Below are 13,131 nucleotides of genomic sequence, written 5' to 3'. Positions count from 1 at the left end.
GGCAATTCTTTCTTTTCAAGCATTCAGCCATTCTCAGAGGCTTTTCTGACAATATCAGGGTGGTTTGGGCGGGGGCATGGAGGGCGACCTAGGCTGATAGGCACCCTGCTTGGCCTTGGCATTTGATTGCTTGGGTGTTCGTATGCATGCAGCCAGTTGTGTTTGAAACCCTGCCTCTTTCTGACTTCACTTCCTAAATGTGCTGACATGCCTGTGAGCCAAACCAAACAGGTTCACAATGCTATGCCAGGAGAATATTCCCCTTTGAGTACAGCTGGCAAAACAAAACTTTTCTCCAGCCTGCAGAGAGGGCCTGCCAGCCCTTGTAAGACCAAGACACAGGCCCTTGGAGACCTCATTGGATTTTAATAGGAAGTGGTTTCAACTCAGCTATCATGGTGTGTGTGTGTGTGTGTGTGTGTGTGTGTGTGTTTCTTCCTGAGTTAACAAGCCCACAGTGAAAGATGGTTAATGGTCACTTGCCTGCTGTAGACAGGTGGTTTCTATAAAGGATCCTCCCAACAGTCTTTTGTGGAAGCTATGGTTGGTTTCCTTTTTACAAAAGAAGGAATTGGGGCTTGGCAAGATTAAAGAACTTGCTCCATACTCCCCAGCCACAAGCAGCAGAGGTCAGATCTAATCCAGCGTTGCTTAACTCCAAATCCTGAAACTGCTGGCTCTATCTCAGTTCTCTCCTCTACCTCACCATGCTTCAATTCTTTGTGTATCCAGCAGAATAGGAATGGGCCATGACAGGAATGGGGGAGGGCTGTGTTAATGTCTTCCTAGCTCTGTGAAGTTCCATGTTTGTTTTTTCTTTGAATCTGAATATTTTTATACATCTGAATATTTTTATAATTTAATAGAATGACAAATTATCCATCCGTGTAACAGAGAAGTCATGAAGTCAACGGAGGTAGACATTTATGTGGTAAGAGTACTCCGGGGCAAGGTCACATGTGGACAAAAGCAGCTCTTTGGAGTCAACTTAAAGTCAGCTCTAGTTTCTACCTATTATTTATTTCATAAAATTGAGCAGGGTGTGAATCTCCATTTTCTCATACATAAAATAAAGCCCTGGCGGCGTCCTCCTGGTAAGTCCTAGCTGCTAAGTAGAAACTTGTAAAATGGTGTCTACTATGAATAGTATACGGATGTCAGTTTCTATTATAAAATACTATGGCAGATACTTTTCCTACATACTGGAGAGTACTGCTTCAGAAGGTTTTCAGTAGGGTTAGAATAGGCTTAGTAATGCTACTATACAAGCAGTCTTCAAACCTCAGTATTCAAAACCAATAAGTTTTGTTTCCATGTCTGTGCAATTAATAAATATATACCACAAATGTGTTCAAAGGGATGGGGGACTCTGACTAATATCAACATCAATATTACATTTAGGGATCTATGTTGATGGTTACCCCATTTCTGTGCTTTCACAGCTGCTAAAACACTGGAAAAAAGAACATGTTGAATCCCATATTTCACTGTTAAGGCTCTACTTGGATAACATATATGTCACCATGGCTTGAATTTAATGGCTAACACAATTTAGAAGGCTTTCTACTTAGGTCAAGAAGATGGGTTGGGCCAGGGCTAATTCTTTTGTCTGGTGTGAGTCTGTAGACACATGATTTGCTTCTGACCAATGGGACCTGAGAGGAAATTCTCTAGGGTAGAAAAGGGCTACAGAGAGTAGAAAGATGAAAGTAAAGATCACGTGTTGTTGGTAATGGCTGTGTTTACTTGTGAAGCTAGGAAATGCCACAGGGAAATTGACTCTATGCAAGAAACCTCCCTGATACACTGATAACAGTAAAATAAAGCAACCAAAGGTAGTTAGGCCATGGCATTACTAAGCTACTGTGTTTGCCATTCCTGGACCTGTTTTATACTTGGACATCTAATTTAAATTTTGTCTTCTGTCCTGGCCCCATAAGCAGCCTAATTAGTATAACGTTCAATTATATCACAGCCCAGTTGCCTGTCCACCTCCATTCGAGATTTGAGATAAGGTCAGACAAAGTTCTTCCTAAAGTGAATTAATATACCCTGGAGGAGATTAGCTATCAAATAGGAGCTGATAGACAGATGGTTCTGAGATTTGAGAAATATCCAAATTCTATCCAGGTGTCTCACAAGCACCTACAGCCTATGAAGGCAGTAACTCTATCAATGATCTGATAACCCAATTTTCTGAAGCAACAATGAGTCAGCTCCCAAGGAAAGATTTTACTGTGCATACATGAAGGAAGTTTACATAGCAAGAAACCACCAGGGCTCCTCAGCACTGAACATTTGGTTCCCTCCAGGAAGGAGGGGTTTGCAGCAGGGCAAGAAAAGTTCATTAGACACTGCTGAGACATGGGCAGAGTCTCTCAGGAGACTATCTGATTACCTTTGCTCAAATGCTACACACATCAAAGAACCGTCTGATGATTTATTCAGCTCCTCGGGGTCCTACATGTACAAATCATCGTGTGCACTCAGAGGAAGACTCAAGGTCACTGATGCATCTGATTCCTGGAACAAAACAGGGAAAGGCTGGGGTTGTTGATGCCTTACAATAGGATCATGGCACCTCTTGTGATTGGACATAAGGCCTGGAGAGCAGCACTCAGGGTTCACTGGGAGCTTTGGAATCTATTCACAGGAAGCATAACTACTATTAGCGCCCAGAAAAGTGGGAAGAACAAGTGTTTGGGATTACCGAGTATAAATATCATTGTTCTCCGTTCCCCTCGTTAACCACTTCACGGCAGTACCTAGGCTCTAGCGTAGCCTCACAGCATACTGCGTTTCTTCTGCAGCTTTTTTTCCAGCTGCCATCTCTTTGGGATTCCCTAACTCTACCTATCTGTTCTCCACCTGCCCAGATCTGAGTCAGATATCAAAGAATTCTTAGCCTGGGTACTTCTCCCATGGAGGCCTTCTTTGCTCCTCCCCCAGGTTGGACTGTCTTTCTAGTTGCTAATGCCCAGTTCCTCACCGAATTGGTCCATGTCCAGCCATGTATTTACTTGCCTGTTTTCCTTATTATGTGCTCTCTTACTTACTAGATTATAAACTCCATGAAGGGGGCTTCTCGTCAGTCTCCCTCTCCACCAGGTTCTCAGTGCCTTACACAGAACAGACATGCAAATTACTTGTTGGGGGAAAATGAGCATTTGATTGTGTGTTTGCATGAATGATTGTTGTGTGAATGGGAGGTACTTGATTCCCAGGACATTAATAAAATCGTTGGGCTCTTTGCTAATACTGTAAAGAGTCTGTATAGTTTTGGTCAGTTCTGGGTGGTTACACAAAGTCATGCTGTGTCCTGCTGCCTTGAGGAGCCACTGAATTCTCACCCTAGTGGCCTGGCCTAGGCACTGCAATTTCATTTCTTTGGTTTCTATTTGAGCATTTTGCCAGACTTTTCTTCAAGCAATCAGATTGACATTGGAGAGGAAAACAAGTGGAGGAAGAGCAATAAGGATAAAGAGCCCCTTGACAGCACCTTCTAGGTTTAATCTGTCAGGTGACTGAAGAACAAGAAGGGTGTGTTTCCCATTCCTTCCCCATCTCTAGGCCTCCTTTAAACAGCACAGACATTCTACATGAAACCTTTCTCTTATTTCCTTTACCTGGCCTCTTCCCCACTCAGGTGCCATTGCAGTATAAATATTTCCAATGCTGACCATATTCCTGCTCATCTACAAATCCCTCTACGCTTCCTCATTATTCAAAACACAGGGTGAACTAGAGGCCACTGCATAAGCTGACCCTTACCTCACTCCTATTTCATTACCTTCTTTTCTTTGCACCATTTGCTGTCCAACCTCTTAAAACAGATCCTATGCCCCCTCCCATCACATGGTGCTTCTATGCTTGTAATCTACACGTCTCTGCCTGTGTTGGTTCAAATGTCACTTCTGTGAAATCTTTCTTTAAAATGGCTTCTTCTCCCCTCCAACTGGTATTGCTTGCTTATACCACGTGCCTCACACCACTAGAATAGTCTCTGTTTCCTCTCCTGTGCCCTCTCTCCTGAGTGAGTTTCTTAAGAGTGAGGGTGATAACCTATTCAACATTTGTCTCTTCACAGTCTGATAGGGCCTTAAAGAAGCCCAGACTAAGCAACTGCCTTATATGGGATGTCTGAAAGGCCTTTGAGAGGCCCCTGCAGACCTAGATGTACTCCTGAGGAACTGAGTATTTGGATTTCCCTCCACAGGCACTCCTAGACCTGTTGAGCACTGGAGCAGTGCTAATGAGTTAACAGCCAGGCTTCAATTAGTGGTTTGTGAAGTGTTTCTGGATATCAAATTGCTGTTGCTGCTTGATAATCACAGCAGCTCATGGGGATGAGAAGGGACCAGGCAAAAATTATCCCCTTGGTGAATACAAACCTGTTGATAAGCTCAGCTGTATCTGTAGACAGAATTCAAGTTTTCAGTCTCCCCAGAGCTGAGGCTTGGAATACAGATGTGTTATACTATAGAATCAGTGTTGGGCCCATTTCTCTTATGACTCTGTCCCATAGTATTTAGAATAGGATCTTCCCAGATCACCTCAATAATTAATCCAGATTGATCATTTTGAAACAAATTAAGAAATAAATATGGACTTGCTACATTGGTCACTTCCTTGGTAGTAGGGAGAGGTGGGGAGTGGGGGGTTACAAGTGGGAATTGGGAGCAGATTGGGAGAGGATTGGGAGAATAGTTCACCTAGACCCCAGCTTCTCCTTTGACTTTTCCTCAATGCTTTACTTCTAAATTGCTAAGTGCAGAATGCAATAGCACTAACCCCAGGAACTTGGAAAACCCTCCGTGTACGGTTCAGGAAGCAAAGATTAGCAAAGGGAAAGGAATCCAAGATTTTAAAACCATTATTTGAATACATTTATTGTGATATGAACGCTGTTATAAATATGCACAAGCAAAGGTCATCTTTTTCTAGTTGTCAGATTCCAAGTTGGAAGGAGACACCTTTTGTAAAAACTTCCCCGGGTCCCTGCTTTGAGAATAAACATCTAATTACTAAGACTTTACTATGGTTATAAGTGATCGCAGCACATGCCACTTGATACAGCTCTCAACTGAAGTGTCTGCTTCCTCAGTGGGCTGTCCCTCGCCCCATGCAACACCCCCTTCTTCCAGCCTTAAGAAACACCACACCATCTTCTGGTCAACAGTCTGGATTCATAGGCTGCTGGGGGAGAGAGTGTGAGCCAATGATAGCATGCAGGGTATCTATTCCTACAATCAGCCAGGGAACACAGCTTTTACCCTAGCATACTGGACACTCAGCTGTCATTTCATCCAGCTATCATTACCTATGGATAATGCAGCAAAGAGGTTGGGGGCTACTTTTCAATAGTTTATTGTAATTTCTTAAATATCCTTTCTGGAAATTTTCAGAAACAAAACATAAAAAAATTATATACTTTATTACAAATGGTAAACTCAGAATGCTTCAAATCTCTTATTTACAAACACTGGGTAGGCCACCCAAACAAACAAACATGGAATAACTTACAAAGGCAGGAAGCTGTTTATTGACAGTAATCAGCTTTCATCAAATTAAAAAAAATATATATGTACATACACAGTTGAGAGAGGCAGGCCAGGGGAGTTCATCTGCAATCTAGCCTGGCACTCACGAGCCTCCCTCCCCTTCCCGGCCCTCCCTGCTTTGTGTTCTTAAGGAGCACTACAGAAGCAATCTACAGTCTCTATTGCAGTTTGTAACCCCCCACCCCCCTTTAATACTGAATGAGATCGAATGTTAGGTCCATGCAGTTCTTGGTCAATGTTAACGAAAAGTCCATCGTTCTGGTCGCGCGGGCGCAGCCCGTTCGCAAAGACTGGCGGCCAATAGGCCGCTGCTCTCTGGCTCCCCGCCAAAGCCAGGCGCGCCACGTCCTTCCCACTCCAGCACACTGGGGGCGCCGTCAGGTCGCTACCCAGTCCATCTTGTGTACCCTTGGCTTCAGTACTCGGACACTTTTTTTTCCTCTGTCGCAACCAGTCAAGTTCTCAAGTTTGTCTCTGTTATTCTTTTTTTCCTCCTTTACCCCTCAGCCCTGACAGTCTGTCCTCAAAACGTTTGCAACTGCTGCGTTAGCATGAGTTGGCACCCACTGTTAACGTGGTTCATGACTTTCTGTTTAAGCTGTGCCACCTGTTCCCTGAGCATGTTGGCTGTGGACGCCAGCTCGGAGTTTTGCGCTTTCAAGGTTTTCACTTTTTCCTCTAGCCGGGCGATCCGCTCCAGCTTCCTTTTCCGGCACTTGGAGGCAGCGATGCGGTTCCTCATGCGCTTCCTCTCCGCCTTGATCCGCTCCTGAGACTCCATGTCGATGGGGGACAGGGGCGGCGTCTCTCCCGGCATCTCCGGCACCGTCTGCGGCTCTTCCTTCAGGGCCTGCAGCCGCGGGTGCTGCACTGAGATCTGTTGGGGCAAGTGGTGCGGCGGCTGAGGTGGCTGCTGCTGCTGCTGGGGCTGCGATGGAAAGGCCAGCCCGGCCGCGCCATAGGAGGGCGCCCCACCGCCGCTGCTCAGCGCACCCGGGTTGAAGTTGCTGAGGTTGGCGTAGACCGGAGGCTCACTGTGCAGGCTGGCGCTGTAGCCGCCGCCGCCGCCAGCGCCTGCTACTGAGGCCACCGCGGGAGCCACCATGCCCGCCCCGCTGACCGGTTGTGCCGCGGAGGTGACACTGGGCAGCGTGTTCTGGCTATGCAGTTCAGCCAGGGCGCGCACGAAGCCCTCGGCGAAGCCCTCCTGCTCGTCGGTCACGTTCTTGGGGCACAAGAACTGGGTGGGGGTCGGTGTAGTGGTGATGTGCCCATTGCTAGACTGGATGATCAGGCGTTCCAGCTCGGGCGACGCCAGCTTGAGCAGCCCGACGTCGGGCGACGTGAGAAGGTCCGAGTTCTTGGCACGGAGGTGCGGCTTCAGATTGCCCACCGGGTCGGCCAGGTTCAAGGTCATGCTCTGTTTTAGGATCTTAGGGTTACTGTAGCCGTAGGCGCCGCTCTCGGACTGGAGGAACGAGGCGTTGAGGGCATCATCGTAGAAGGTCGTTTCCATCTTTGCAGTCATAGAACGGTCGGTCACTTCACGCGGGGTTAGCCTGGGCTGTGCGCAGAAGTTTCGGGGCCGCAACAGCGCGCCGGGGAGCGGGGGATACCCGCGCGTCCCTGCTTCTATAACAAAGTTTGTTTAGGAGCGTGCGCTCCAGACGGCAGTGCTCCCCCCTGCGCCCTCCTTCCCAGCTCGCTCCAGGGAGCGCAGGGTTAAGACACCGCTTGCACTCACGTTGGTCGGCTCCCGCGCGATACCGAGCTTTGAAAAGTCGCGGTCACTCACGGAGCGCTCTCGGGGAGCAGCGGTTCCTCGGAGCCCGCGGACCAGCCCCAGCCACAGCGGCTCTCCGGCGGTGCTGACCAGTCGTCACGGAATTCTTGGTGGAAGCCCGCGATCGGGCTCCGCCGCCCGGCCTCCGACAACTGTCCCCTCCTCCGCTGTGAGGGGGAGGGGGACGCTAGGCAGCCGTGGCTAGCGCTCGCCCAACTTCAGCCGCCTGTGGGAGCTGGTATGAGTATAGGTTCCTCTTCTCCCTTTTCTTCAGTCTCGGTGGCAGCCTTAGGCGCAGAAGAGGTTTGCAAAAGTTCGCTCCGGGCCACTTGTTCCCGGTCCTCTGGGTCAGGAAAGTTGCTGGCCGGTAGCCGCTCGCCTATTTCCTCGCGCGGTCGGGAGCCGATCTCGATGCTGTCAGCAGCGCCGGGACTTGTGAGCTTCTTCTACGGGGAAGGCGGGAGAAGAGACTCTCCAAGCTCTCCCCAAAACACCGGTGCAGGAGCCGCGGTAGCTGGATCCAGGCGGTTGGTGTGAAAATGAAGACAGATGTACAGCCTGGAGTCCGCGGCCCGATCAGGTTGGCCGAGTCCGTCCGTCTGTCTGTCTGCCTGAGCGCTCTCCTGCCAGGCTGTCTCTGCCACACTCAGTGCAACTCTGAGTCCTTATCCAGCCTGAGCTCAACACTTATCTGCTACCAGTCAACCCCTAAAAATAGCCCATGATGTCACCCCAAGGCCTTCCCATTGGCTTGCGTCGCTCTCAGGGGGGCGGGCCCACCCGTCGCCATGGAGACCTCACCCTAGAAGATTCTTCTCTGGGCCCGCGAAGGCTCACGGGATGAGGTAATGCTCCGCTGCGCTCCTACAGTTGGGCCCTTCTTTCTCCTCCCCCCTCCCCCTCCCGCGCGCTGCTCCGGCTTGTGTTCCCGGGTTCCCTCCCCGGCGCGTCTTTCCCGGCCCGCCCGGTGCATTGTGGGCTGACGTCTTGGTTTGGCTGTCTAGTGACGGAGGCTGCTGGGTCGGCTGGACCCTTGCGGAGTCTGTCGGAGGCGGGCTCAAGTTCAGGGCTGGGGACCGGGACCGGCACGCGGGATTCAGAAAGCTGGGGAGGCTCCCTGGTGTCCTAGGGCGGAGGGCTTGGGTACGAATGGAGGTTGCACTCAGACACGCGCGCGCGCGCGAACACACACACACACACACACACACACACACACACGTGAAAAGGCTGAATGATCTGGGCGACTGAAGCTGGCTCCGCACCCCCGCACTTCCGGGAGACAGAGCGATGCGGGTTAATAGGGTTGTGTGCGCCCCGGGTGCGGGAGCGCGAAAGTGGGGTGAAGTTGAGCGGGCTTGAGAGTGGCCCTCCCACGCTGAGTACGCATGGAAGTTTAGTTTCGGAGAAGGATCTGCGCCGCGGTGTGCTGTACCTGGAAACCAGAGCTTTGGGGTGCTCGGGATGGACTCTTCAGGGTCCTCGGCACAACACGTCCTTCTCTGGGGACGTGCGGGGAGAGGCTTGCTTTGCCGCGGAGGGACCCCGCCCTCTAGGTGTGAAAGATGCTACCCCAGCGTCCATGGGGTGTCGAAAGCAACATGTAAGGGTTTGAAACTCAGGAAACCCAAGCGAACGCCTGCGCTAGCACATACACACTGTCCCGCGCACACTCAGGTCGCGCCCGCCCTTCCTCCCTCCCTGATTTGCTTCTGGGAAAACAAGCCTTGAGAGCTGCGGACTCGTCCCAAGTCACGGTGCTCAAGCAGGAGTCCCTGGTAGAGACAGGCTGAAAATTCCCCTCCCCGCTTGCTGGTGGATTCATATCCTGTGCCGCCTCTAGGAAGCGCTAGACACTTGTAAGTTGTTACTTTTCTAAGGTTCTGCTATCCGCCCTCCACCCTTAGGACTGAAGCGGTGGCGAGCTTGGTTCTCCCAGGGATTAAGTGCAAATCTCAGAACTCTGCGCTTTATTGGTCTCATCTAGAAGTAGAGCGGATGAGGTCCACTACACCGGGCCTCCAGGCAATAGTCTTGACTCTGAGACTAGAAGGTGATCAATCGGCATCCCCTTTCCTAACAGCTTCGGAGTTGCCCTGGGCCTTCGGTGGGGTGGGGGTGGGGTGATTTGGGGGATACTGGGTTGGGGTTTGGCAGGAGCCGGTGTATTTTCGTAAGCGAAGTAGGAAAGGACCGGGAGCTAGCTCCAAGCCTCCCTTCAGCCTAGGACTTGAGGTTTGAAGTTGGACCTTAAGTTCCTAGGTTCTAATTTGGACTTTGCTGCCTCAGAACTCAGCTGAGGGTTTGTACCCTGTAGCCTTAAGCTATTTTGCCTTTTGAGTATTCAGAACCCAATAGCAGCTGGTATCGGTGGGAAACCCGCCAGCTCCTCCTTTTCACTCCCGGCTGCAAGGGTAACTGGCTGCTGCCAGCCAAGCGCTGACCTTGGTGGGGGCTGGGTAGAGCAGGGTTTCTGTGAAGTCTAGATCCACTTACTTCCCCCAAAGGGAGACCGAGTTCCTCTGTCCACAGCCTTAATCTTTTTCTTTTATTTTTTCTTCTTTTTGCCAAGAAGCTCATATTCTACATGATTTATGATAATAGTAATAAAAATAAGTTTTGTCCACGAAACACCACCTATCTGCTAGTTAGTCCAAGCTGTTTTAGTGTGCTGTTTTCTTCCCACCGATATCTTGAGAGGCATACATTTTTACCTAGACTTTACATGGGAAGAAATGGTCCCAGAAAGTCCATGCGTCTTGCTTGGGGTATACAGACAGCTGGAAAGTGATCTCAGGTCTGTGTTACATTCCTTTGTATTTTCTCTACTCTGGCCAGCTTTCCCTTAAAGTCTTAGTTATTTGCTTGGGAAGTGGTGCTGGTGGCATAAAAACTGTTGTCTCGTTCTTGTATTTAGAAACTCCCAGACCTAGAATCTCGTGTAATTATGTGTCTTTTGCCCAAGGGTTCTGCGGATTTCTGCCTCCTGTGGCTTAAGGGCCTGATTTTCTATTTAGGTTAAGAAATAGCAGTTTCATTCAAGGCAAAACAGATCCCTGCTCTTGTTAATGCCTCTGCTTGGAAGCCGTCATCAACTTCCTCTTTGCCTGGGAGAAGGGTTTTTTCACAGTATAGCTTCTGCTCTTTTTAGCCATGTCTTGCTGGAAGCTCCATTGGGAAGGGTTGGGCTATGCTACCCTGAAGAAGACCCCAACGTCCCAGAGGCTGAAGTCAATGAGTGATTGTTTCTTGCTTCCTCCAATTATTTGCCCTCTTGTGGCTGTGCAGGGAGCTCTGTCTATTGTCCTCCTTCTTGTTGGTTTTGACTGAAGAGGGAACTGAGCAAAACACTGACTGATACTTAGTGTATTGACCTGGAAGTGGCACCCCTCATTTCTCAAATGGCACTGTCCAAAGCCGGTCACTTGGCCATGCCTGAGAATGAGGGTCTGAAAGGGCTCCTTCCTGCTTCTTTCTTTCTTCAGAGGAATCAGCTGAAAACACCCTTCAGTTACAGTTCGGGCTTTGAGAGGTAGTGAATAGAGACCATATCAGGTCCAGATGTGTGTCTTCCTCTGAGGGAGAGCTAGCTACCCTGCACCCCATTCAGTATGTATAATGGGGCAGAGACAGAGGCTCTGCTTGGGGACGTAAGGAACAGAGATCCCAATACATGTTAGCCCTTGAGTGTTTTCCAGACCTCTCCCCATCCACTTCCGCAAGTAAGGCCTGGTTCTGCTTGGTGGTTGCTTTCTGTGCCAGGTTTACTCTTAGTCTTCCAAAGACTTAACAAAAGCCTTGTTTGGACTTTAATAAGTGTAAGAGGCCTATTGTTTAAGTCTTGAAGATAGTCTTTTGTAATGCAGGTTGATTGTAATCCCCACACAGTGTAGTTTCTTGTATGATACTAGGGATACCACATATCAGTAGCCACAGCAACTGTTCTTTCTGGTCCCATCCCAGTAGTTTGCCCTGTTTCTTTGCTTTCTTACTCTTCTGCCTCCTTCTCTGCTCATCTCATCCTGTTTGCTTTTGGCTTGGTTTTGCATGTTTTAGACTTGTTTGTTTGTTTGTTTGTTTTGTTTTGTTTTGTTTTTCGAGACAGGGTTTCTCTGTGTAGTCCTGGCTGTCCTGGAATCACACTGTAGGCCAGGCTGGCCTTGAACTCAGAAATCTGCCTGCCTCTGCCTCCCAAGTGCTGGGATTAAAGGTGTGCGCCACCATCGCCCGGCATGTTTTACACTTGTAAGGTGAAAACTTGTCCCATTCTTTTCCTCTCTAGAGCTGAATGAATGGACTATGCACCGTCATAGCATACCCTAAGGGTTAGATTTGGTTGATTTGAGACAGGGTCTTGTTATACAGCCCAAGCTGGCCTTCAACCCGCCTCAACCTCCCAAGCACTGGGATTACAGTCCTTACTATCTGTTCTGTGCATCTTGAGATTTTAACAATAGGTCCTTACCCCCTAAACTGAGCCTTGCTTCAAGTCTGACCTCTCCAGGCCCTTCTTTTCTCTTCTCTATTCTTCTCTCCTCTCTTCTCCTTTCCTCTTTTCTCCTCTCCTTTCCTTTCCATTCTTTTCCTTTTCTTGCTATTGTTTCTATTCAACACCCCACACCTATTTTTGAATTTTTCTATTCCCTTTTGTTCCCACCAATAATTTGGCCACATCTACCTTGAGCTCTTTTCAGTAGCCACCTTGAAATGTTCCTGGCCTAATGTTATAATCTCTTGCTTTCTCTCATTAGGTTCCGTTGTCAGGTGCTGTCCATCCTCAGGTGCTGTCATCATTTGTGCTTGGGAAAGATCACCACAGTTGCCTGTGTGGACTGTTGACATTCTCTGCTTTAAAGGAGGGGTAGAGAGTGTCACTGGCCCCTCACCAGAGTATCCAGCCACTCATTTCTGCTACTTGTATGCAACTCTGCCTTAATTGAATGTGGCCTTGGGGTCTCAGAGTGTGGATAAATTACAGGCTGGGTAAGATTTGGGGAGCTTTCATCTGCACATCCATGGGGGAGCTATCACCAATGCTTAGGTGCAGACCTTCAGCTCAGCTGCTTTAGAGTCACCCTGAACCTTCCTATAACCTACTGCTTGTGTTCTATAAGGAAGCCCAATGAACTAAGTGGTTTTCCTGATGAAATTTTGTAGATGCAAACGTTAATTTGTTGGTGGGACCTTAGAGGTTGGAGGTAGATGCTGCCTAGTTCCTCCCACCACCACTACCCCACCTGACAGGTTCAGGATCTGTCTCTTAATTTTGACAGGGGAGGTTTGCCAAATAGGTCACTATTCTTTCAGCCTGTGTTCTTAGCTATTGTCCAGTTTAGATGAATGTTTGGATTTTATGTTTCTTAGTCTTATTGTGTTATCCCACATCATGTTTTAAATGAGTGAGGTCAAGGGCAGTTAAACTGCTATAACAAATAACCCTAAACAATTCAGTAACTTATAGAGAAATTTACTTCTTGCTCATTGTATATGCTCAGGGTCAGAAGGGCTCTGCTTAATGTGTTTAACGCGTCTGGAGACGGTTTCATCTTGAATTGTGCTTCCAGAATCATCTTAAACATCTTCATGAGGAAAGAAAGATCATGAATTCACGCCAGCTTTAAGAGCTTTTTCCAGGCATGATGCACATTATTGAATTCATAGATTAGTGGCTGATATGAGTCACATGAGACTTATGGCTTAAAGAGTAGAATGACATGCGGTCCCAGTGTGTGCCTGGAAGTCAGGAGCTCAGAGTGCCTACTTCTGTCTAGGTGGAGTTGTAGCTGTAGA

The 13,131-nt window shown here is 48.7% G+C and overlaps 1 protein-coding gene across 1 annotated transcript; it reads right to left on the bottom strand.

Annotated features, from left to right (window-relative positions):
* Positions 1 to 4,862: 4,862 nt before the first annotated feature.
* Jun (Jun proto-oncogene, AP-1 transcription factor subunit) lies at positions 4,863 to 8,023 on the bottom strand. The gene has a single exon (XM_028773329.1). The coding sequence runs from the start codon at positions 7,087 to 7,089 to the stop codon at positions 6,085 to 6,087; it is 1,005 nt and encodes a 334-aa protein (XP_028629162.1). The 5' UTR covers positions 7,090 to 8,023; the 3' UTR covers positions 4,863 to 6,084.
* Between the last annotated feature and the right edge of the window lie 5,108 nt (positions 8,024 to 13,131).

This window comes from Grammomys surdaster, unplaced genomic scaffold (genome assembly GCF_004785775.1).
Source record: "Grammomys surdaster isolate TR1022 unplaced genomic scaffold, NIH_TR_1.0 225, whole genome shotgun sequence".
Classification (NCBI taxonomy): domain Eukaryota; kingdom Metazoa; phylum Chordata; class Mammalia; order Rodentia; family Muridae; genus Grammomys; species Grammomys surdaster.
This window is presented reverse-complemented; position numbering and strand designations above follow the sequence as displayed.